The following is a 23,862-nucleotide window of genomic DNA, read 5'->3' as shown; positions in this document are numbered from 1 at the left end:
TCAGCATAAACTTAGGAAAAGTGTGTAATCTTCATCAGCAGCTCCTCCTTTACAGCAGCATGTAGCAGTTCTGAGCACTAAGCCGAATGAATGGCGCGGTTTCATTCAGCGTTTTAAATGTCGCTCTGTCCGGTTTCAGACGCTAATCTGACGTTAAACTAAATCTAAGTGACTAAATCCTGCTGTGGGTAAAAACAACTTTCCCTTGTACAAAATAAACGAGCTGAATTAAAAATAATGACGCTTAACTCCAAAATCATCCTCATTACAGAGATGATCACATCTTGGGCTGTGGCCTCACACATGTAACTCCACATGTTCACATACAGAAAATACCTGTAATGATGCACTGAGGCGTCCCTCGTGTCGGCCTCACCTGTAGACTCTGCTCTCATCACAGCATCAGCGACGCTCACAGATTTCTGTGCTACACATCCAATAATATCATTAATGTGAATGTTTTAATATTTTTAGTGCAAAATCTGATCTGGTCACAGCGCTGAAAAACACCAAAGTGTCCCAGCATGGAGTCAAATTCAAAGTCGGAGTTATTGTTTCAGTCCTCTGCTCTTAGTAAATGTAATAAATTTGACAACATGGTTGTAAAATCTTAGAGGAACCTTTTTCACCTTTTTGTCAGGTCACAGCACAAGAAATTAACTGATTTATCAAAAATTATTTCTTGCATAGTCAACAATGATGACATGAAGCATTTGCTGGAGCCTGAAATGCTGTAAGTAGAACTCCAGATTAGATTAATGTCACATGATCATATTAAACAGAGACACCTCTAGAAAAAGCTCAGGACAGTCTGGTGTTTAGTTTCTCACAGGAAGGATTTTTTAGGACTGATGACGGCTGCAGAGTTTCAGAGGATGGAAAGTAAGTTGAAAGTGTCGGCTGCTGAGGATCCAGCTTAGTGTGTTTGTCTGATCCTGCAGCTCACAGGAAGTTTCTCCACCTACAACAGCATAGATAACCTGTGCAGTGATATCTCTGCAGGCAGGACGTAGATGTGCTAACGGGAGAAAATGAATTCTGTTTTTTTCCCCAGTGTCTTTCTGTAAAATCTACATTGTTAATGATGACTGGTTTTAAAAATCTTCCACTGAGACAAAAGCCATAAATGTAGATCCTCTATATGTTGATCACGTCTCTGTTTCAGTGTAAGACTTTAGTGCAGCCTCTCTCTGGTTCACTGCAGTCTTTGTCTCTGTGTTTCTGTCAGGTGTTCACATTTACCAGGTGATGTACGGCTGTGAATGGGATGAAGAAACAGGTGAAGTGAATGGATATCACCAAGAAGGTTATGATGGAGAGGACTTCATAAGTTTTGACCTGAAGACAGAGACGTGGGTCGCTCCAAAACAACAGGCTGTCATCACCAAAAACAAGTGGGACAGTAACAAAGCTACGATCACACAGTATAAGAATTACCTCACCCAGATTTGTCCTGAGTGGCTGAAGAAGTATGTGAACTATGGGAGGAGCTCTCTGATGAGGACAGGTAAAATCTATGAGCAGAATTAGATTAAAAGTTATGTCTCAGTTTATTACTTAATATGATATTAAATTAACCTTTTCATGCATGAATTATGAAAACCTCAATCAGGGCTTTTTTTCTTGAGTATTTTTATTCATCTTAAGGCATGAAAAAAATTTTTGAACTTCATTTTTTTAAACGTACTTTTCATTTTCAAAGAGTATTTTTACACGTCCACTTAGTTGTACAACAAACATTTTGACTTATGAATCTGACAAATGAATAATTAATATACACTGTGTAAAAACTATAACATAACAAAAATATATTTTTAAATATATTTTAAAAATATTTTATAACAGTATAACAATATATGTAACAATTTTAACAACTATAACCCTGCAAGGCATGGAGTGACACATCAGTGTCCAATGTAGTGGTTCATGTGCAAGTTTACCATCAACACTGACACAAATACAAGAAAACAGCCTTTGAATAGTTGTCCACTGTAGTGACCACTATGTGTGAAAGGGTTAATATAATTGCACTTCGCGTGGCATTTTGACACAGTTTTTAAATTTAATTTTATAAACTACATCACATCAAAAGAAATAGGTATGGTTTAAATAATAATAATATTAATAATAATCTTTTAAAGTTGCTCCTGGTCGTCACAGCAGATCATCTTCCACAGTTTTAGCTCTGATATACTCATTTCTAATCCTTCTCACTCTTTATGATAATTTTAATATCATCAGTTCTGTCTCCTGTATTTGTCTCAGTGCCACCATCCTCAGATATTAAATCACAGCAGGTCTCACTGCCATCTTGTAAACCTTCCTTTCCACTCTTGCTCGTCTCCATCCACTCCACCTTGTCTGCACTCTCTTCTTCACGTCTCGTCTGCACTATGCACCCCTCCAGCTCAAATAAAAGTAATAGTAATAATACAGAAAGAATGAACTGTTTGTCTTTACTCCACAGTTGTCCCCAAAGTGTCTCTCCTCCAGAAGTCTTCCTCCTCTCCAGTCACCTGCCACGCTACAGGTTTCTATCCTAACAGAGCCGAGATGGTCTGGAAAAAAGATGGAGTGGAGTTTCATGAGGGTGTGAACAAAGGAGAGATTCTCACCAACAATGACGGGACCTTCCAGATGAGTGTTGACCTGGATGTCTCATCAGTCAAACCTGAAGACTGGGACAGATACAGATGTGTGTTTCAGCTCTCTGGTGTGAACGAGGACATCGTCACCAGACTGGACAAAGCAGTGATCAAGACCAATGAGGGTGAGTCTGGAATCAGGATCAGATGAGTGATGAACATGGGAAACACACACTTGAATTACTGCAATAGCCTGTGGTTCATGTTGGATGAGAAAGTTTGTTTGCTTTGATATTCTTTCTGTCAGCTTCTGTCAGAATAATTTTAAGACCTAAATCAGTTTAGACCAAGTTGTGTTTTTCCACCACATTTTTTCCTGCTGAACATTGATGAATATAAAACATGTTCATGTGTGGCCGCTGATTATCTGACTAATGGACAGTTTTAGAAGATTAAATAGTAAATGGGGGAAAATGTATATTTTGAAACATATGTTCAAATTTTTTGGCAGTGTATTGAAATTTAATTTAATGGCAGAACTTTTATTGTTGGAATGAAAACAAACATTAGTGAGACAAACATGTAGTGACCATAAACGAAGCTCTTGTACATGATTGTTATCTGATTGGAAACTTTTTGTTCTCACCTTTTGTTTGTTCTGTGATCCACAGGAAATTCCATCTACATGATCATCTCTGTTGTTGTTGCTGTGGTCGTTCTTGCTGCCATCACTGTGATCGCATTCATTATTTACACAAAGAGGACAGGTGAGAAACAAACTTCCTGGATGTTTCTTGTATAATGCAACAACAATGATGACATAGTGCAAACAATAATAATGATAGTAAGAGTAATATGACTTAATTGAAGTCATTATTAACAGTTTTCAAAAGAAAACAAACAATGCACACAGGATTAAACAGGTAACAACCAAAAGCAGTGTAAGCTGAGTCCTCAGGTTAATATTTAAGTATTTTAACACTTTCTCTGCCAGCAGGTTGCTAGCACTTTTAAATGCTAAATATATTAAACTGTTAATTATTAATCATGTTTATTTTATTTCATAACTTCTCTGCAATATCCCACTTGTAGATTTTTGTTCAGTTACTTCACTTTTTCTTGTCTGTTATTTACTTTTTTCCTGCATCATCTTTCTTTCTGCCAAACAAACATAACCTAAGCACACCTTTACCTACATTAGGAAGGTGTGCCTTCTCCAGCTTCCTCCTCGGACACAATTGTTTCAGTTGCTTTGCTCACAAAAAACTTTTTTTTCCCCTCTTCTTTCTTAGCAGCCAGGTTTCTCTTTTAGAACAGCATTTCCTTTATTCAATTCCTTTATTTTATTAACCACAAATTGATTTTGTCACTAAGCTCATTATAAAAACTGCCTACGAGTATAAAATGATTCTGATTCAATAATATCATTTTACATGAGCTCATTTTGTGGGCAAAGTCAGAACATATCTATAAACATATGAGTAAGCCCAGTGTCTATGTTTAAGTGGTTTAATTTTACAAATTAAGTTAATGCTTTTTTCCTGATTGCAAAATGAAAATATGAAATTATGTTCATGCCTTACATAATACTTGAAAAAAGTGTGTTAACATTTATAACAAATTATTAAAATTATGTATTTTTTTCCCTTTTATTTCAGACAAACGTTCCCCATCTCGTAAGTTAAACTTTGTCCCTTTTCTCTAATCTCTTGTCTACACTAAATTAAAAAGGGTTTCTGTACTTTAATCTAAGCAGTCTTTCAGGGCTGTTTCCTGTTGTGTTTTATTGTTGTAAAAGTGACAGATGAGAGCAGGATGTGGACTAACATTGTGTTTCTGACCTACAGTTACAGAGAGTCAGGAGTCAATGCTTCCTCAAGCCTAAACCACAAACAGCTCTGCACACAGTGAGTTACTTCATATTTGTCTCATGTTTTCTCTCTTTTTAAAACTTGTGTACAATAGTGGCTGTAGTAAAATCTCCTTTTTAAATAGAACCAAAAAAGTGCTTTAGTATAACTTTTAAATCATATTAAGAAAAAGATACATTTAAATTTCATTTTATTGTTATTCATTTAAATGTTGTTAAATCATTTCATGAAATGATTTAACAACATTAAAACAAATGTGTTAATTCCATTCAGAAACATATGAAGTAAATACTCGATTGAATCAGAATTTTAGATCTTAATGAACCTAAATATGTTATTTGTGGATTTGAACAATCCTAACATTTAGTGTTTCTTTTTATATCTTCAGGTTTGTGGATAGATGGATAAAGAGAACCTGAGAGAAGACGTGTCAGCTCGTTGTTCTCCATATCCACATCATAAAATCTGTTAAAAAGATCTAAAATCTAGTTGCAGATGCTTATTAATCAAAAAGGTAAAGTTTGAAAATGAGTTGGCAAATTTGTAACATATACATCATAATGGTTGCATTAAATTATTCTGAATATGTGGTTTTCGGTTAAAAAAAAAAAAAAAAAGTCATTTATGAAAGCTAAGATCTAACAAAACGTGACCACCTGGAGAGACGTAGAACACAATAAAAACAATGAAAGCGTCACAGCAGTCTCAGTACAGTCATAATTAAACCTTTGTGTGTTCATCTTCACTCAAACATATATCAGTTTAGTGTTTCTGGTGGTGGGTTTTCTTGTAAATTATTTCATCACTCATGAATGGTGAGATTCCCTCACTCTCAGTGATAAAGGAATCATAATATATTTCTAAATTTTGTACATGTTTACTTGTGTATTTCTTAAAATTTGATTTAAAAATTATCAATGATGAATTCCAGGAGACCTTAACAGATTTCTTTATGTCTGAATTTTTCTTAATTAATGAAGATGACGTTTATTCTCTGTTGTTTGATTTAAGATAAGTTTTGAGGGTTTTTGATTGTAGAGTTTAGTTCAAGTTGAGATTCTGGAGGGTTGTGTGGGTTATGTTTTTAACACATTGGTAGATGTGTTTCTGTTTATAGTTCAGGATTTTAAGGTTTTCCTCATTCGTCTGTAAACTTTAAAAAATTAATTAGTAGAATATGTATCAGTAAAACAGCATTGTTATTTCTCTACTTTTCATACTTTGGTTGTCAATAAAGTCCCAAATAATCCAAATTTCTGTGACTTTGTCATAAAATGCACACTTAGGTACAGTTTCATGAATACTGCCTAAATATTAATGGACTCGGTACAATACAACTTGTGATAGTAGCTCAGTAAGCTTAGGTGTCATAGTGAGAGCTCAGGTTCATCAAGTATCCTGTGACAGAGGACCCAACGCACACAGCGTTGCAAGATGGTTCAATGTTTAGTTTTTTTGTCTCCACTCTTGGCTGTGCAGCTGATGTTTCTAGCACAGTATGCAGCACACACCACACACCCAGCAGGACCTGGGTTACTAGAAAGGAGAGGCATGAATAGATGATGGGGATCAGTCATGTAGGTCACCCCTCCCCTGCAGCTGAGCCATAAACCACACCTCACCACATACTCCCAGCGCCGGACTTAGACCCCAGCAATCGGAGCTAGCCTACTCCTACTAGTCTGTAGAATGAAAGGGAGGAAAAGTTAGATGTGTAGAGGGGCTTTACACACACTACACAGGGCTGCCTTCAATTGCATGAACGCCGCCTGGCAGTGCTCCGTCCACCCGACCAGATCTGGGGCACCCTTTCGGGTGAGATCAGTTAAGGGGTTAGTCAGCTCTCCAAAGCCTGGCACAAACTGGGTGTTTAACCAGCCGGCCCCAAGAACTGACTCACCTCCTTTATGGCCCTGGGAGGCGGGCAGGATGCTATGGCAGCTGTTTTATCCATCTGAGGGTCCGCCTGCCCACCTCCCAAGTGGTACTCCAGATAATCTGCCTACCTCTGTCCAACCGCACGCTTCTTCTGGAATTGTGGAACAATGTCTGCGTCAGGGACTCACATACTGTGACACTGCATTCACCTTGCGCTGAAACTTGCAAAGAACTGTATAGACCAATCTTTCTTCACCACAAGAACTATGGGGCTACACCACGTGCTGTGTGACTCTTCTATTACTCCCATTTTTAGCATTTCAGCCAATTACCTTTTAACAATGTGTCTTTTAAGGTCAGCTTCCTCTAGGGCTGTAAATGCACTGTGACTCCTGGGCACGTTTCAAAATGATGCTCTATGAGAGATGTATGGCTGTGTGTGTGTGTGTGACAAATAAAATTTGAATTTGAATATGCGGCTCGGCAAGGTGGAGAACACATCTACAAAATGCTGTTGCAATGCAGCAACATAGGCTCTCTGGACCTGTGTGAGATTGTCATCATAATAGAGGGAGGTGGGAATTGTGGAATTTTGCACCTCCATCCTAAACTTATCTCTCTCCTTAACCAGGCTTACCAGAGAAGTGCTTTAAGCCTCTTCCCAGTCTTTCAGAGGCTGAGGTGATATATCTGTGTGGCTCCTCCTGTGTCAGACCTTAACACTTCATAGTCAACGTCCCCCACTCGCAATGTAACCACGCAGGGTCCTTGCCACTTGGCGAGCAGCTTTGAGCTGGAAGAAGGGAACAATACAAGCACTTTGTCTCCCAATGACAATTGCCTCAGGCTAGCTGCTCAGTTGTACAGGTGCTGCTGATGTTCCTGGGCCTGGACCCCAAATTGTGAAGCTTTGCTCTCAGGTCCAAAACATATTGAATATCATTCTTAGCTGGGCTTGGACCTTCCTCACAGTTTTCCTTAAAAAGCTCCAACAGCCCCCGTCGCTTCCTGCTGAACAATAACTAAAGGGAAAAAAATTCATGGAGGCCTGGGGCACCTCCTGCCCTGCAAACAGCAGAGGGTCTAACCAGCAATCCCAGTTGCATTCATCCTCGTAAAGAAATCATGGATTCTAAAGTCTTATTCAGCCGCTCCACCAACCTGTCAGTCTGAAGGTGGTAGTGTCCCTTGGTCAACGACTTAGTGTTTTGGGATTCTGGTTCTTTGATTTTTGTTCATTCATTATTGTTTTCTCTGTGTGACTTGTTTCCTAGTTAAGTTATATTATTCCTATTGTAGGTTTTCTGGTTTGTTATTAGGTCCCTTTTCATACCCTACTCTTGTCTCAGTGTCCTGTTTGTCTGTCTTCTGGATTAGAGCGATTTATAATAGAATTTTACACAAACTTTGCTAAAGAGCACTTCCCTTTACTCCTACAAATGTTTGGTGAGGCTCTGGACAAGGACAGCAGCTTTCAGAAGCTTTTATCTCCCTTTCATTTAAGTCTTTGTTTTTCTTTAAGAGAAAAACAAAGACCCACTTAAATGTAATAGTTACAGACCAAGAAAACTGATTAACTGTAACTGCAAAATTTTACACCCTAAAAAAGTTGGCTTTATCCAGACTCATAGCTCTGCCAATAACATTAATTCAATTCAATTTATATAGCACCAAATCACAACAACAGTCACCTCAAGGCGCTTTATATTGTACAGTAGATCATACAATAATAGATACAGAGAAAAACCCTACAATCATATGACCCGCTATGAGCAATCACTTTGGCAACAGTGGGAAGGAAAAACTCCCTTTTAACAGGAAGAAACCTCCGGCAGAAGCAGGTTCAGGGAGGGGCGGGGCCATCGGCTGCGGTTGGGGTGAGAGAAGGAAGACAGGATAAAGACATTAGACGCCTAATTGATATTATCTGGGCAGCCCAAAATAAATCCCCCCGGGTGACTTTTCTCCAGCTATAGCCCTCTCCCATGATGTAGAGAAAGCATTTGACATGGTAGAGTGACGCTTTCTATTCTGTGTATTGTAATCATCCAAGCAAGGTGGTCAAACTTCTCTTTAACAACCTAAGAGCATTAATATTACTGAATTATATCATATAGTTATATAGTTCGATGGGGTATTGGGGGTCCCAAACTTACTGTTATTGTCACGTCCGGTGGCAGACGTGTGGAATTGGAGATCCCAAAATGCGGCAGCTCTGGTGTAGATAAGTATTTATTTAACAAAAGAAAATACAAACAGCAATGGGGTGGGTGAAGGTAGTGATGTGACGTTCTGTATCGAGACTTCGAAGCTTGTGTTGAGTAACTGAGGGGGCGTTTCCACGATGCGCGTATCGAGGCTTGCTTCATTTATGGGAGGAGCTGAAAATGATGACGTCCGAAGCCTCGCTGCCCGGCTGTACCACGTGACTGATTCATGAAGTGGTTCGAACTTTGCCGCGAGCTATGACAGCGATATAAACCCCTCAGACTTCATTCAAAATGTGGGTGTTTGATGGAGAGTTGCGGTTAGTGAGAGTTAGAGACAGTTTGGAGAGAGTTAGAGACAGTTTAGGAAAAAAAAAATCGCCTACGACCTGCCACAGTGGAGAAATTGTTGTTTTTAAATAAAAACCAATGATGTGTCCCCTAAACACTAATCACTGTCCTTGCCTCAATGTTACAAAAGCACAACCACTGTCCACACCTCACCTCACAGTATATGATCATTTCCATTTTAGGCATTTCCAAATAATCATTTTCCATACTGCCAGCATAAATATACACAGTATACTGCCATCACTACAATATACATGTTTTACACACTCCTTTTGTTGTTGACATTTACAGGCTGTGTGCAAAAGACCACACTCTTCAAATTCATGCCAACTAATATTTTTACGTACAGTAGGTGTCCTACTAGAGCAAATGAAGCTTCAAGAAGCTTCGCGTTGGGGTGAACCAATTGGATGAAAAGCTTCAGTGCTTCATGAGGCTTCATCTGCCCATCACTAGGTGAAGGTGAAACAGGAAAACCTAAACTGGGTAAAACTAACGAAACAAAAACGAAGATGAAGGAAGGTCCGGGGAAATACATAGGGAGATCGAGGGGAAACAACACAGACGAACCAGCAATGACTAAGACAGAAGACAAGACTTAAAAACACTCAGAGAACACAGGGAGATCACACACAGGTGGGGGACACAGCTGGGAGTGATTAACGTGACGAGACTAGGGAGGCAAACTGAAAACACTCACATAAGACGCAGACCTTCAAACTAAAACAGGAAACACATACACGCAATGACATAACACAAAAACTTCACACAGACAGGGGAACATATAGGAACATGAAAACAAAACCCAGAATAATAATAACTACTAAAACATAAACTCCGGATCATGACAGTTATAATCATTACACTTTTAGTCTGAGGCATATAACTGAAGAAAGAAATACTGAAATTTATTTTTGGGTACATTCTGGTGCTCATACTAACATATTTAAGTTTTTGAATTTAGAACCTTCACTGCTGTCAGGAGTTTTCCTGTAATGCAACTCAGGTCAGAATAAATGGCACTCAGACAGGTCTGCAAATTTTAACGTGCACATGGGTGAGAGCTCGAGAGAGACTCACCCACTGCAGCAGTTGTCACTCTTTATTTATAGTCAAATATGTCTGAGCAGCATGTATTCTCAGAAATACACAGAAAAGATAAAATGCAGAACTGTGCCGGTCCAGGCTTCCTGTTTATACTTTCACAGCTAGTATAGCGTAACTTCTCTATTTAAGAGCAAACACATCTTACAAAGAAGATGAAAACAGTATTTTTCCAGTCACAGGAGGGCCTTTGCTAAATAAGTAAAATACAAATAGAAATACAAGTGGCATCAGCCAACATAAACATCCCATGACATTCCCTCCTGTTTTTACCAATTTAGCAACCTTACAGTGGCTCCTAATTGAGCCTTTCTAAATGCTAAGGCTTTATTATATACAACGAGTCACATCATCTACATCAGTCCATGGCCACTTGTTGGAACATTTTTAGTCAGGACTTAAGCAGTGACTTTATTACATTGAAGTTTCATACCAGTCAATGTCCTCTTCTACATCATGTGGTAGGATAATGTACATATTAATTGAAGCCGTTACCATTTTCGACACCATGTTCTTCAAACAAGGTATGACACATGAAGTAAACAGACATAGTAACAATAGTAGAACACCAACAAAAACAAGTCCTTTAATCAGCAGGTACTTCCATGAGCCGCTCAAGAGCCACGTGAGCCAATCCTCTGTGTTTGTAACATAGTCCTTTTGTTGTACATCCTGAAGTTGTCTGAGTGTTTTCAGAGCGTTGGTCATATTGGATGAATGTACATTATCTGGAATGTATGTGCAGCATGTGTTGTTAAAGAGGACACATAGTCCTCCTTTCTCGGCGAGAATCATGTCCAATGCTACTCTGTGTTGCATCACCGCAATGCGCAGAGCGTCAATTTCTTGATTCTGTGCGTCGTCGATTTTACATCTTTTTTTCGGGTGAGTGTTAATAAACTCACCAGGAGTGCAATACTAGCCACTAGGAGGACGAGCGTCTTCATGATGACCAGACGCACCAAGTCCTATAGGTGAGTAGACTAGGGGCGAGAAGAACAAGGGCGGGATTCTACCCAAACAGCCCTCTCTCCACCTTCCTAGATCACCTACAGGCAGGGGCGTCGGCGTCTCTTAGTCTATGTTGTCACTCACTTTTTTTACAGTGGCTCTGATGAATCCAAGAGGGTCTTTCGGCAATTTTGCACGCTGTTGGTGTGGTCAGGAGTACTTAATATGGTCCTTCCCAACGGGGTGAGTTCCAATTCTTTCTCTGGAGTATTCGTATAAGGACCCAATCGCCTGGCTTTAATCTGCAAGAGACTGGAGAAGCGTTGCACGGCAGTTCAAAACAATATCCCTATTTTCTACTACTTTTGCCTTCCCTTCTATTAAAGTTGTCTCTCTAACAGATTTATCTATGGGTTCATTTGCATCAATTCATGCATCTTTTCACTGAGGTCTGATTCAAACTATTGTTCTTCTGATTCTTTCCAAAAATAATTTCACATGTAACAATTTGTATATGTGTGTTTTGTGTTTTTGTTTACCTCTTTGTTGTGATCTGGTGGACATCTCTAAACACCATCATGAGTTCAGGCTTCAATTTCAACCCAATTATACTCCTCTGGGCTTCACCTTCCCACTGGCCCCTGTACCCTTCTCAAAGTGTCCTTTGTTGTCTTGAATCTCCAGCAAACACAATCTGTTTCTTCTCTGTTTCTTTTCAGTATTGTCTTTCAAAATTACTCCACGCATGGCAAATCTGACAATCAGTGTCCAGTGCTTTTCCACAGTTCAACTGCCCAGCCTGTAATTCACAGTGCATGTTTCCATCTTGTGGTTCCTTACATGCTGCTGCTGGTGTCCTCAGTTGACAGTGTCAATGGTTCAGAAGCACTGACTTTTGCCTGCTATTAATTCTTCTCAAGTCCACGATGTTCTGTCGGTCTTCATCAGGAGATTAACTGTCCTTTGAGCTTCTTCTCAGGATCGGGACAAGTGGGAGGTCAAGCTGTAAAATTTTAAACCAAACTCTGGCTGTTTGGTTTAAAACTCTGTTTTCTCCCAATTATGTTAATCTATGGTTTGAGAAAAGTCCACCTTTATTTATTTGTGACCTGTATTGACACACTAAACCATACCATTAATATCATTTTCATTTCTTTTCTTAAAACCTCCATTTGCTTCATTGGGCTAGAGTCTAACTCATCTCTCTCCCTCTGGGTGCTTACTTTTATACTTTTTGTTAAAGGACCTGAGTACTTTGTCCCACACTGAAAAAACTTGATAATAAAATTATTTTAACATTAACAGGTCTCTAGAGTGCAACCAATTTGGTCGCAAATAATTTCTCAATGGTGTGACAAAAAAAAAGCCTTGACAGCACCGGTGCGACCAGCCCTTTGAGTAAAAAAAAGTCTCTGCAACTCAAAGTCTCTGTGTGGTCAACAACAGACACACATTATGCCCATATTATGGTCAAAACCAATCAGAGATAGTCAAGGGCGGAACCTCTCAGATGCTCATGTCCAAGGTAAGATGTTCAGATATTGAGATGTTCAGTTCAAAGCCTTTGAGGCTCTTTTTATTTTGACTTTATTTTTATTTTATATATCTTAAATTATTTTAAGTTTAAATGTCAGCTCAGTGAAGCACTTTAAGCACAAGACCTTTTTCAGTACCATATTATTCGGACTACAAGGCGCAACTACTTTCATTTCCTCAAAAGTGTGCCTTATGTATGAATTCTGGTCAATCTGTCAAAATGTTTTAGTATGTTTTAGTGGTAAGCTATGAAGCTGCACCGCTTGATGGATTGTTGGATCATTACGGCTACTGTAGTCAGGAGCATCGCAGAGTAATACGTACTGTGCTTCAACATAATATTACCATATTGTATGTGTATAAGGACCCCAAAATGGCACCTGTTAAGAGACATGCTTACGAAGCGGATTTCAAACTCTATCAGTCACGCATTAGAACATGGAAATAGAGCAGCTGCGAGAGAATTCCACATTAATGGATCAATGGTACAGAAGTGGAGGAAACAAGAAGAATTTGATGAGTAAAGTTTGACTTATTTGACTGTTTTGTTTCGCTTAATGCACCTTATAATCGGATGCGCCTTATGATCTAAAAAAATATGGTAGCTTCTGTTTGTTGTAGAACTGTGCTCCAAATAAAGAACTTTGTGTTGACAAGCTTGTGAGTTAATCATTTACAAATCAATATTGTCTGTATGGACAGCAATTTTTTTTAAAAAGTGAACATGTAAAGCGATGCGGTTGAAAAAATTTGGGTGCACCTAACCTTTGTGCTGGTGCACCTAAGAAAAAAAGTTAGGCACACCAGTGCAACCATGGCAAAAAGTTAGTCTAGAGCCCTGATTAACTAAAAAAGATGGATTTAGGAGAGATAGTTATTTTAAACTTTTCTACCAGTCCTTCACAAAGAGAGAACATTTTCTCCTGCTCGCTCCATATTTCAGCTGGTGCTGGCTCTTCTTTCTCCTCCTCGTCCTCATGCAGTGCTGAATTTCTCCTGGTGTATCATCAGGAGTGGAACCACCGTCTCATCAGCTCTCCCTAAGAAATGATCACAGATGATCTGAAATAGTGGGTTTCTTAGTCTGTCCTGAATCTGGACATGTGCAGTTCTCAGACACAGAAATCAAATGTTTGTCTTTACTCCACAGATCTCCCCAAAGTGTCTCTCCTCCAGAAGTCTTCCTCCTCTCCAGTCACCTGCCACGCTACAGGTTTCTATCCTAACAGAGCCGAGATGGTCTGGAAAAAAGATGGAGTGGAGCTTCATGAGGGTGTGAACAAAGGAGAGATTCTCACCAACAATGACGGGACCTTCCAGATGAGTGTTGACCTGGATGTCTCATCAATCAAACCTGAAGACTGGCACAGATACAGATGTGTGTTTCAGCTCTCTGGTGTGAACGAGGACATCATCAACAAACTGGACAAAGCAGTGATCGGGACCAATGAAGGTAACACAGGAATCAGAAGTGATAATAGTGAAAAATATAAATTTTAGGAGTCCTGCAGTTCATGTGGTTTTATCTGTTAAGTTCCTCTTCAGTCTGTAACACTGATATGTTATACAAACATACATGGATCATCGTGTGAGTGCTCGCTTCCTAAAAATATTTTTCCCAATTAAATGTTTTGAAAGCTGTAAAGCAGATATTTTTTTATCTAGCATAGCTCTTTATTGTTGTCTATTCACTGTTTACTGAGCTTTGATGAATACAGATCCTCATTAACATACTTTTTTGTTGCGCTTTGTATTTAAATATTTCTTTACTTTTGTGCTTTTAGAGACAAAGTTTGCAAGCCTGTGATATGCTAAAGTGGATTCTGTGTTTGTCGTGCAGCTGCTGGTCTTTTATTTTCTTAATATTTTTTCCATTATTTTTATCTAGGTGAAACTGATTATTCTCTTTACTGCCTCAGTTTGTTATTTGTTTGTTGTTGTTGATCTACAGGACCTACAGGAAATAATCTCGCCATCATCATTGCCATTTTTGCTGTGGTTTTTGTCCTCGGCGCTATGATTGGATTCATTGTCTACAAAAAGAAAACAAGTGAGGGAGAAAAACATAAAAAAAATAATTTTTAGTTAATGCTCTTATACAAAAGTGTATAAGCAGCACAGGCACAGTGTCATGGAAATATGGATTACATTATAATATGACAAAGGAAATGCATGAAATATTATAACTATAAGAGTTTAAATTATCTTTATTTTCTCTTTTACTTCAGGCAGATGCTTCCAGCCTCGTAAGTAAAACTAGTGTCTGTTTTCTCTTATACCTTAAACATTCTGTAGATCACAAAGTATTTTTCTGTATTTTATGGTAAATAACTTTTTCAGGGTTCTGAACAAGTGTAAGTTCAGACAGGATGTGGACTAACAATGTGTTTCTGAACTTTTACAGCTATGAAGGATCCTGTGGTTAAGGAGCCACTGAATCCTGCTCCAAAATTCTAAATGACAAACAACCTTCCACACAGTGAGTTGCTTCACTTTAAACAAAGCTGTTAAACTGTTTCTTTATTTCTGTAAACTGCTGCAACACACTATAACTCCACCAACACTTTCAGTTACTTTTCATCAAAAGTGTCTAAAAGTCAAATTATAGTAAGTTATATTATTAAAAGGAAGACGTTTTTCTGAAAAATTCACATCTGTTTGCCAGTTAAACTTTAAAGTTGTATCAAGTACAAACAGTGACAACACAATGTTAATGAACTATTTATTAACTAATGTATAATAAAACTGTGCCAGATTAAAACAAATGTTTATGCTCACAAAGTTTTCTAATCAAATATTTCACTGAACCAGAGTTCTTTTATGTGTAAATGATTTTTATCAGTAAATATGTAGCAGATATTTATTCTAAATCACTGTTTTAACAAAATCTTAATGTTGTTTAATTTTTGTCTGCAGGTTTATGGAGATATATTGCATTCGGGCCAACATTCCCTCTGCCCCCCCCTCCACACCAACACCACCACCACCACACACACACGCACATAAAACATTAAGGATTGTACATGAACAGAAAACCTTCGTTGGAACCATGCTGAATTTCACCAGAGAAACACACACACATATGAAGAGAGAGAGAGTATGCATTGTATACAAACGGCTACCAAACAGCCATCATAATTCGTCATACAATGAGAACAGGACAAATCAACAACTGACAATGACTAATGACTTAATATTAAAATCTGTAACATAATGTATTGTTTGGAGTTTAGTCTTTACTGTTACTATTTTACCATTTCTTCTTTGAGCAACTGTAACCTTCCTTAGGGATTAATAAAGTATTCTGATTCTGATTGTTTCAGGATACATGACACATTTGCTTCCTGTATCTTTTGCTCGTTTCTCCTCCTCTTCTTTTCTATTTTTCTAAACTGAGCACCTGATGGCTTTGAACTTTTCTTGTCCATCTTCCATTGGTTTTAATTTTGGACTCCAGTATGAACACAAATCCACCAACCCGAGGATCACCACAACATAACCTAACAGACCTACACCTTAGTTCACAGATTCACTTTGTCTAAGGTGTATTTCTGGGATTTCACACAACCCAGGATTCAGATCATGAATACATATGGGCTTGGATTTACAACATTATGAATGAAATGGGCTCTATTTGGAAGCAGCCGGCCCCCCTTCACAAACATGTGTTGAATTCCAGGAGACCGTAAAAGATTTTACTTTATATCTGATTTATTTCTTAATTAATGAAAATTATGTTTATTCTCTGTTGTTTGATTTAAGACAAGTTTTGAGTGTTTTTGATTTTAGAGTTTAGTTCAAGTTGAGATTCTGGAGGTTTGTGTGGGTTATGTTTTTAACACATTGGTGGGTTTGTTTCTGTTTATATATCAGTAAAACTGCATTGCTCTTTCTCTCCTTTTTGTACTTTTGTTTTTCAATAAAGTCTCAAATAATCCAAATTTCTGTGACTTTCTTTAAAATAAAATGTACACTTGGCTAAAGTTTCATGAATCCAGCCCAAATATTAATGGATTAGCTACAATTTAACTCGTGATAGTAGCTCAGTAAGCTTAGGTGTAATGATGCCAGCTCCAGTCCATTAAGTGTCCTTGTGACAAAAGTATTGTGTGTGTGTTGTATTGTGGTTCGATGTTTGCTTTTGTGGATGTTTATTTTTTGTATTTGGTTTACCAACACTAGACTTGACAATTTGCATATGATGAAGTAACCGACCTCACAGCCCATTGTTCCTTCAGTGGGCTGGTTTCAGCTATTGTGCAAATGCAGTGTTTATGGGAAACCTGCAGTCAGCTGAGACTGAAGAAGTCACCTGGATGAGTGACGAAATGTTTCTCCCACTGAAAACTACGTCCAGATGAACAGAATCAACCTTCACACTTTATAGACTTGTGCTATTCCAGAATGGTCGCCTGAATCAGAGTATAAAAGGAAGCCAGCTGCTTTTAGAGGGCTTGGGTTCTTTGGCGTGTGTTGACACGTAAACTCATACCTTATTTAATAAAGACTACCAGTTGATGGCAAAATTGAATTCCAGTCTCATGCCATTTTGTTTGAACTGACACATGACCGCCAGCCAGCTTGACGGAGTTTAAAAGAACTGTTAGTGCAGAGATTTTGAAATAATGTTTGCCGAACATTAATAATCAAGGCTTCTTAAAACCAAATGGTGTTACATCTATAGCCACTGTTTGGTGTTTTAACAGTGTAAGGCTTGAGATGCTCTCAGCCACATGTCTCAGATTATTTTAGTTGCTGATAGTTTAGCAGAAAATCTACACTGAACCCTTCAAGCCAGTAGATCCACAGTATGAATAAATATGATTGTAAACAAAAAGCAAACTGATAACAATTTAATGATTCAGATTTAGTCCTGTGAAGTTTACATTTATGTGTCTCTATGCTTTACATATATATCACATATATAATTCATTCAGAAACAGACTTTGCACATTCAAAACATGAGAGGACAATAAGTGCTGCGAAATTATTTATATTTTGAGCTAAATGCTCCTTCGTCCTACAAGCAAAACTAATTTCCATGTGCTCTGAACTCCAATGTGAGATTTAAAAGGTGTTTCTTTCAAAAATGGTAGTATTATGTTTAATGTTAGTAAAACTGTCAGGTTAGATTAGTATGCGTTTCTGAGTTTAAGGCTGAGGTCCAGGAGAAACTAAATCCAAAAGCTGAATGACAAAAAAAAAAACAACCCTGAGCACAGAGAGCTGCACCAAAGCTTAAAAAAAAAAAAAAATCATTCTTAAAGCACCGGAAATTTTTTTTACTGTTATTTTAAATCTCTGTAAACTCTAAATTGTTCTGGCTAACAAAATCTTTTGCATTAAAAAAAGCAGCTATATTAGAAATTAAAACATTTATTATAATCAAATTTATTTATTTGTACTCTGAAAGAAACCTTATAAAATTATTTAAGAAAAAATTTCTGTAGATAAATCTACATTATGCTTAAACGTTGAAGTATCCAAAGATGATGACCTTGCCTGGAACAATATTTTAATATTTAAGGAAAAGAAACTGTAAAAATGTACAAAATTAGAAAGTACTTTATATTCTGAGGTCTCATTTCTCATCTCACGACTTAATTCAAACACTTTTCATCCAGAATGTCAGGAAGTGTAATAATGTGTCAGTGCTTACTGACAAAACTCTCTGTAAAACCACTCGGGTCAGCTCTGATTGGATAGGATTTTTCAGCCTGAGGTCACTATTTAAAAAAAGCAAAATCTGTGTCTGCGTTAGTACTACATATAGAGCTCGCTTCTTGGTTTCACTCCATCTCATCCCAGTGTATTTCTCAGATGGAGTTAAACTGGGATTAATAAAAAATCAAACAAACAATACATGTAAATACCTGATTTTGCTGTCTGTCTAAGTTTATCTGTGGTAAAGATGTGATATTAGCTGTTAGTACAGTGGTATGCAAAAGTTTGGGCACCCCTGATAATTTCCATGATTTTCTTCATAAATCATTGATTTTTTTGGATCAGCAATTTCAGTTAAATATATCATACAGCAGACAAACATAATGATATTTGAGAAGTGAAAAGAAGTTTATAGGATTTACAGAAAGTGTGCAATAGTTACTTAAACTAAATTAGGCAGGTGCATAAATTTGGGCACCCCAAAAGAAATATTACATCAATATTAGGTAGATCCTCCTTTTGCAGAAATAACAGCCTCTAAATGCTTCCAATGAGAGTCTGGATTCTACAAAACATCTCCAGTTCAGTCAGGTTTGATGGTTTCCCAGCATGGACAGCCAGCTTTAAGTCACACCATAGATTTTCAATAATATTCAGGTCTGGGGACTGAGATGGCCGTTCCAGAACATTGTCCTTGTTCCTCTGCATGAATGCCTTAGTAGACTTTGAGCAGTGTTTAGGGTCGTTGTCTTGTTGAAATATCCAGCCCCGGCCAAACTTCAGCTTTGTGACTGATTCTTGAACATTGTTCTCAAGAATCTGCTGATACTGACTGGAATCCATGCGACCATCAACTTTAACAAGATTCCCAGTACCTGCACTGGCCACACAGCCCCACAGCATGATGGAACCGTCACCACTACCTGTGGGTAGCAAGTGTTTCTCTTGGGATGCTGTGTTCTGTTTCCGCCATGCATACCGCCTCTTGTTATGTCTAAATAACTCAATAACTCAGTCCACAGCACCTTATTCCAAAACGAAGCTGGCTTGTCCAAATGTGCTTTAGCAAACCTCAAACGACTCTGGTTGTGGCATGTGCACAGAAAAGTCTTCTCCTGCATTGCTCTCGCTTAATAGTTGAACGATGCACAGTGACACCATCTGCAGCAAGATGATGTTGCAGGACTTTGGAGCTGGTCTGTGGGTTGACCCTGACTGTTCTCACCATCCTTTGCCTCTGCTTATCTAAGATTTTACTTGACCTGTCACTTCGGGCCTTAACTAGAACTGTGCCTGTGGTCTCCCATTTCCTCACTATGTTCCTCACAGTGGAAACTGACAGCTGAAATCTCAGAGATAGCTTTTTGTATACTTCTCCTAAACCATGATGTTGAACAATCTTTGTTTTCAGGTCATTTGAGTTGTTTTGAGGCTCCCATGTTGCCACTCTTCAGAGAAGATGCAAAGAGGAGAAAAACTTGCAATGGGCAGTCATAAATACTCTCTCTCATGATTGGATTCACCTGTGTATGTAGGTCAAGGGTCAATAAGCTTACCAAACAAACTATGTGTTCCAATAATCGGTGCTAAAGGTATTTAAATAAATAAAACAATAAGGGTGCCCAAATTTATGCACCTGCCTAATTCTGTTTAAGTAACTATTGCACACTTTCTGTAAATCCTAAAAACTTAATTTCGCTTCTCAAATATCATTATGTTTGTCTGCTGTATGATATATTTAACTGAAATTGCTGATCCAAACAACCAAAGATTTCTGAAGAAAAATCATGGAAGTGACCAGGGATACCCAAACTTTTGCATACCACTGTATGTGACTGTCCTGGATTTCACTCTGTTGACTGCAGTCTGTGTCCCACAGAGACCAGTTGTGAATAGGATGGTGCGAGTGAAGAACTTAACAGTTATGGTCAGTCTATGACAGAGAAGACTATATCACTACATGCAAATACTAATAACTCAAGAACAGCAGGCCTTTGAAAGTAAAACGAAGAGTGACAGTAACAAAGCTTTGTTAGAGCAGCTACTTCACCCAGGAGTGGCAAAAATATTTGGAACATGTGAGGAGTTATCTGCTAAAAACAGGTTAGATCAGATGCTGATGTACATTCATTTTGCAGATCTGCCCTTTTTCACTCTCTGTTGTGTTGAATGCTTCATCCACTTTACAAGTAGTTATACTATGTTAGTTCAGGCTTTGTCCTTAAAAATATGAGCAATTTGACAGAAATCACACCAGATATGATGAATCTCACATTTCATCTCAAAATATAAAGAACTCTGAAAAAGTCTTGAGCTATGTGTCATTTTTTTTAAAAAAATACTTTTTTTAGGAATAGGTGCAATGATTTATGGAAAAATGAACAAACATACAAACAAAAGTATAAATTCAGTATATGAGGCAAAAAGAGAGTCTGTATAATTCTAACAAGCTTGAAAGTGATTCGGTATGATCGTCTTTAACAAAGACTCCTGGGCAGCTTTCTTGTCATTTCCTTTATGAGGTCTTCAGGAAGAGTTCTTCAGACTTCTTGAAGGATGTTCAAAGCAGATTTTTCTGTTCTCTGTGAAGATATTACACAGAGACTATAGACCATAAACTATAGACAGTTTTTTAGGCACACTGCACATGATGCTAAGATATTCTGAGATGTAAGTTTTCAGCTTATAGCTCTTTGGGAATAAGAAGAAACACTTTGAAAGACTTTCTAAAAGCCTGGAGAGTTATTGATAAAGACTAGTTAAAAATTAAAACAAAGTCTGGCTCTTTGAAAAGAAAATATAAAGAAATAAGAATAAGGGCGACTCAAGAATTTAACACAATATTGAAATTTCCTCCTAACTTTGAACTGTGTATCTGTCTCTTGTATAATTTTGTATTGTATAATAGAGTAGCTATTGTTCTTTACATTATTTACAAGGACAGTTCACCCTGCAAATTCACCCCAGGGTGAGACCATGCATGTTAGTTAGACCATGTTAGTTTGATCAGCTTGCATCCTTAATATACTTGCTACTTATTCTAAACAATATATAAAATACTTCATGGGTATGACATATGGCTAAGAAACCACCTGCGAGCAATATTTTCAAATTGTTGAAGAAAACACAAACTAATTCAAGGATGAGAAAAAGTGAGATGAGAAAAATTAACCCCAGCAAGAAACATGAAGAGCAGATGCTGCAACAACGCAGGATATAATCCAAGCAGCAATGATCCTCCTGTAAGTAGGAAAAACTCCACCTGCTGATGTGACTGTCCAGCGTTTGGCTTGAAAATATTCTCAAAAGAAGTGTTAGCTTTATGTGACTATGCCATGAGGAAAGCATGAATCAAGCTTTATGCTATAACTGCCTGTAGAACAGCTGAAGCTGTTCTTAGATTTTACTGGTCTGTGTACAATCATACAAATTTAGCATTGCCAGCAGATTGTTGTCAGGTTTGTTCCTGGTCGGTGCTGGTCTGCAGTGTAATGAAAAGTCAAACTATTATTATTTTGAATAACTTTTATATAAGTATGAGTAAAATAGCTGTAATCTTTTAATATACAGTGGCTTGCAAAAGTATTCGGCCCATTTGAACTTTCCCACATTTTGTCACATTACAGCCACAAACATGAATCAATTTTATTGGAATTCCACGTGAAACATGCAGTAGAACAGTAGGCCCATATATTTAAAATTCCCTCGTTCAAGACCATGACGACTTAAAACCACAGCTCTATGTAAAGATTTGACTTAATTTTGTGAAAAACGAACAACACAAAAACAGTAACATACCATCTGTACATCAGCTCAATAATTTGCTGTAGGCAAAGGCCAAGACTGTTTGCCACCCAAAGCATTTTTCTTGCAGCATATCTGTCAAAAATGTCCATCAGGATTATTTTTAAATGGATTGCTTTTTCTGGTAACTCACATTTACAATCGCAGACAAAAGACAAACAAATTATTAAATTTGTGTGATTTTCCAGTTTGAACGCACAGAGGTACAGTGCTCAGCACTGTTGACTGTGAGGTTCCATGTTCAAATCACCTGATTTAATTATATGGTTTTTCCCTCTTTCTACAGTCTAAAGAAGTTAGATTGTGGTTCGTAATTGGACATGATGTGGTTGTGAACATATAGTTGTCTGTGCTGCAACGTGTCTAGTTCCCATGGCTGCAAAACAAGCTGGCATCATCATTCCTCCACCACCATGTTGACAATTGATATGCTGTGTTTATTTATTCGTTCCTCAACATGGTGCTGTGCATTAAGGCCAAACATTTCCACTTTGGTATTTTCTGTTGAAACTTTAAAACTTAATCTGCACTGGAATTTAGAAAGGAGGAGGAGACTTTCACCTGACAACTAACAACTAACCAAACATACCATATTTGTTCAGTCTTTCTCTAATTGTACTCATAAACCTTAACATGTACAGTAACATGCTAAATGATACCTGTAGATTTGTATAGCTCTTTATTTTATTTACTCTTTATCATGTAGTTTCTCTGAGCACTTATTCGAGAGAAGTCCGAAATACATTCTTATTACTGTTTGTTTTGACTTTTAAGCTACCCTACCAGGATATTTTCATTCAAATGCTAAGACAAAATGTCAATATCTATGAATGTGGAGACTCAAAAGACTAGTTAGGTAATAGTTGCCGATGGATTTATGAAACTTGATAGAAACTTGGACGTTTGCAATAGGTGAATCGGTGAACTACCGAGGTTGCGCCCAAATGCTTAAAACTGTTAGCTGGTCAGTGTTTTCAGGTGTGCTTGTACTACCTGTATGGTGCGGAGTGCTGACTAAGTCATGTTAAACCCATTAAAGCGTCAAGCTCAAATATCTTTTCATTTTTGCGCACTGTTCTCTTGTCGGCACACATTTTCTGTTTATTGAAGCCTTTTGTGAATAATTTTGATCATGTAAAAACTGGGAATTGGTCCCTATTGACAATACTCTTATTTTTTGCATATGTCATTTAGGAAAGGTAATTGGTCACTGAACTTTTTGCAACTATGTGTATTTCTAAATTTTGTGGAAAATGCCTGGAGCAAGCCCTCATGATCAGGCTTTGATAGGGAACTAGGACAAGGTCATCCACAGTGGTGACTGTATAAACTGATCCCCCCTTTCCTTGGGTTTTAAGCACTTTAAAGACTACTGGACTCCAAATATCTTGAATTTTGTAATGGTCTCTAATGCCAACCCTTTAAGGTAAACAGTCTTGCAGGGGTACTTACATGATTCCTTACATGCTGATCAGCGTGTTAGCTGCAGTGTTTTAGTGACACCTTTAAAACCTATGGCGTAACTGGGTCTGGTGTTCCACAATCCAGTCATGAGTGCTGCCGCCCACAGGCTCATGAATCCTTCGTAACAGGCAATTGATCTAAAAATCAAGAAAAATGGTGACTTATCAGTCGACTGATGTGGTAACCTGTGGTAGAAAACAGAGACAGTCTCTTTTCTCTGTGGAAGGAAGGGTGCATAGTACACTGTGCACAGTGTGATTAAATTGCTCACACTGACCATTACCAACTGGATGGTGAGGGAGCACGGTGGCCAATGGCGTGTCCGGCGGGGTGGCCTGGGGGGGCACAGGCCACCCCCCCAACCAGACTGGCCACCCCAGGTGCCACCCCAAAGGCAAAACAATAAACTTCAATCAAATATCAAATGTCCGATTATGTTTTCACGGT

At 38.1% G+C, this 23,862-nt stretch overlaps 2 protein-coding genes and 1 pseudogene across 3 annotated transcripts in view; all 3 read left to right on the top strand.

Moving 5' to 3' along the window:
* LOC113015191 (class I histocompatibility antigen, F10 alpha chain-like) overlaps positions 1–5,709 on the top strand; it is a 134,074-nt gene extending 128,365 nt beyond the window's left edge. Inside the window, exons 6-8 of the mRNA XM_080296016.1 lie at positions 4,244–4,261; positions 4,433–4,492; positions 4,845–5,709. Coding sequence (XP_080152142.1) covers positions 4,244–4,261; positions 4,433–4,470 — 56 coding nt within the window. The 3' untranslated portion in view covers positions 4,471–4,492; positions 4,845–5,709. The remainder of the gene's footprint in view (positions 1–4,243; positions 4,262–4,432; positions 4,493–4,844) is intronic.
* Positions 1–23,862, top strand: part of LOC113015384 (uncharacterized) — a 70,205-nt pseudogene that overhangs the window by 20,268 nt on the left and 26,075 nt on the right. The gene's annotated exons all lie outside the window — the stretch shown is intronic.
* LOC145423464 (class I histocompatibility antigen, F10 alpha chain-like) overlaps positions 1–23,862 on the top strand; it is a 39,364-nt gene that overhangs the window by 4,527 nt on the left and 10,975 nt on the right. The window lies entirely within an intron of this gene.

The sequence above is a fragment of the Astatotilapia calliptera genome, chromosome 22 (assembly GCF_964374335.1).
Source record: "Astatotilapia calliptera chromosome 22, fAstCal68.1, whole genome shotgun sequence".
Classification (NCBI taxonomy): Eukaryota; Metazoa; Chordata; class Actinopteri; order Cichliformes; family Cichlidae; genus Astatotilapia; species Astatotilapia calliptera.
This window is presented reverse-complemented; position numbering and strand designations above follow the sequence as displayed.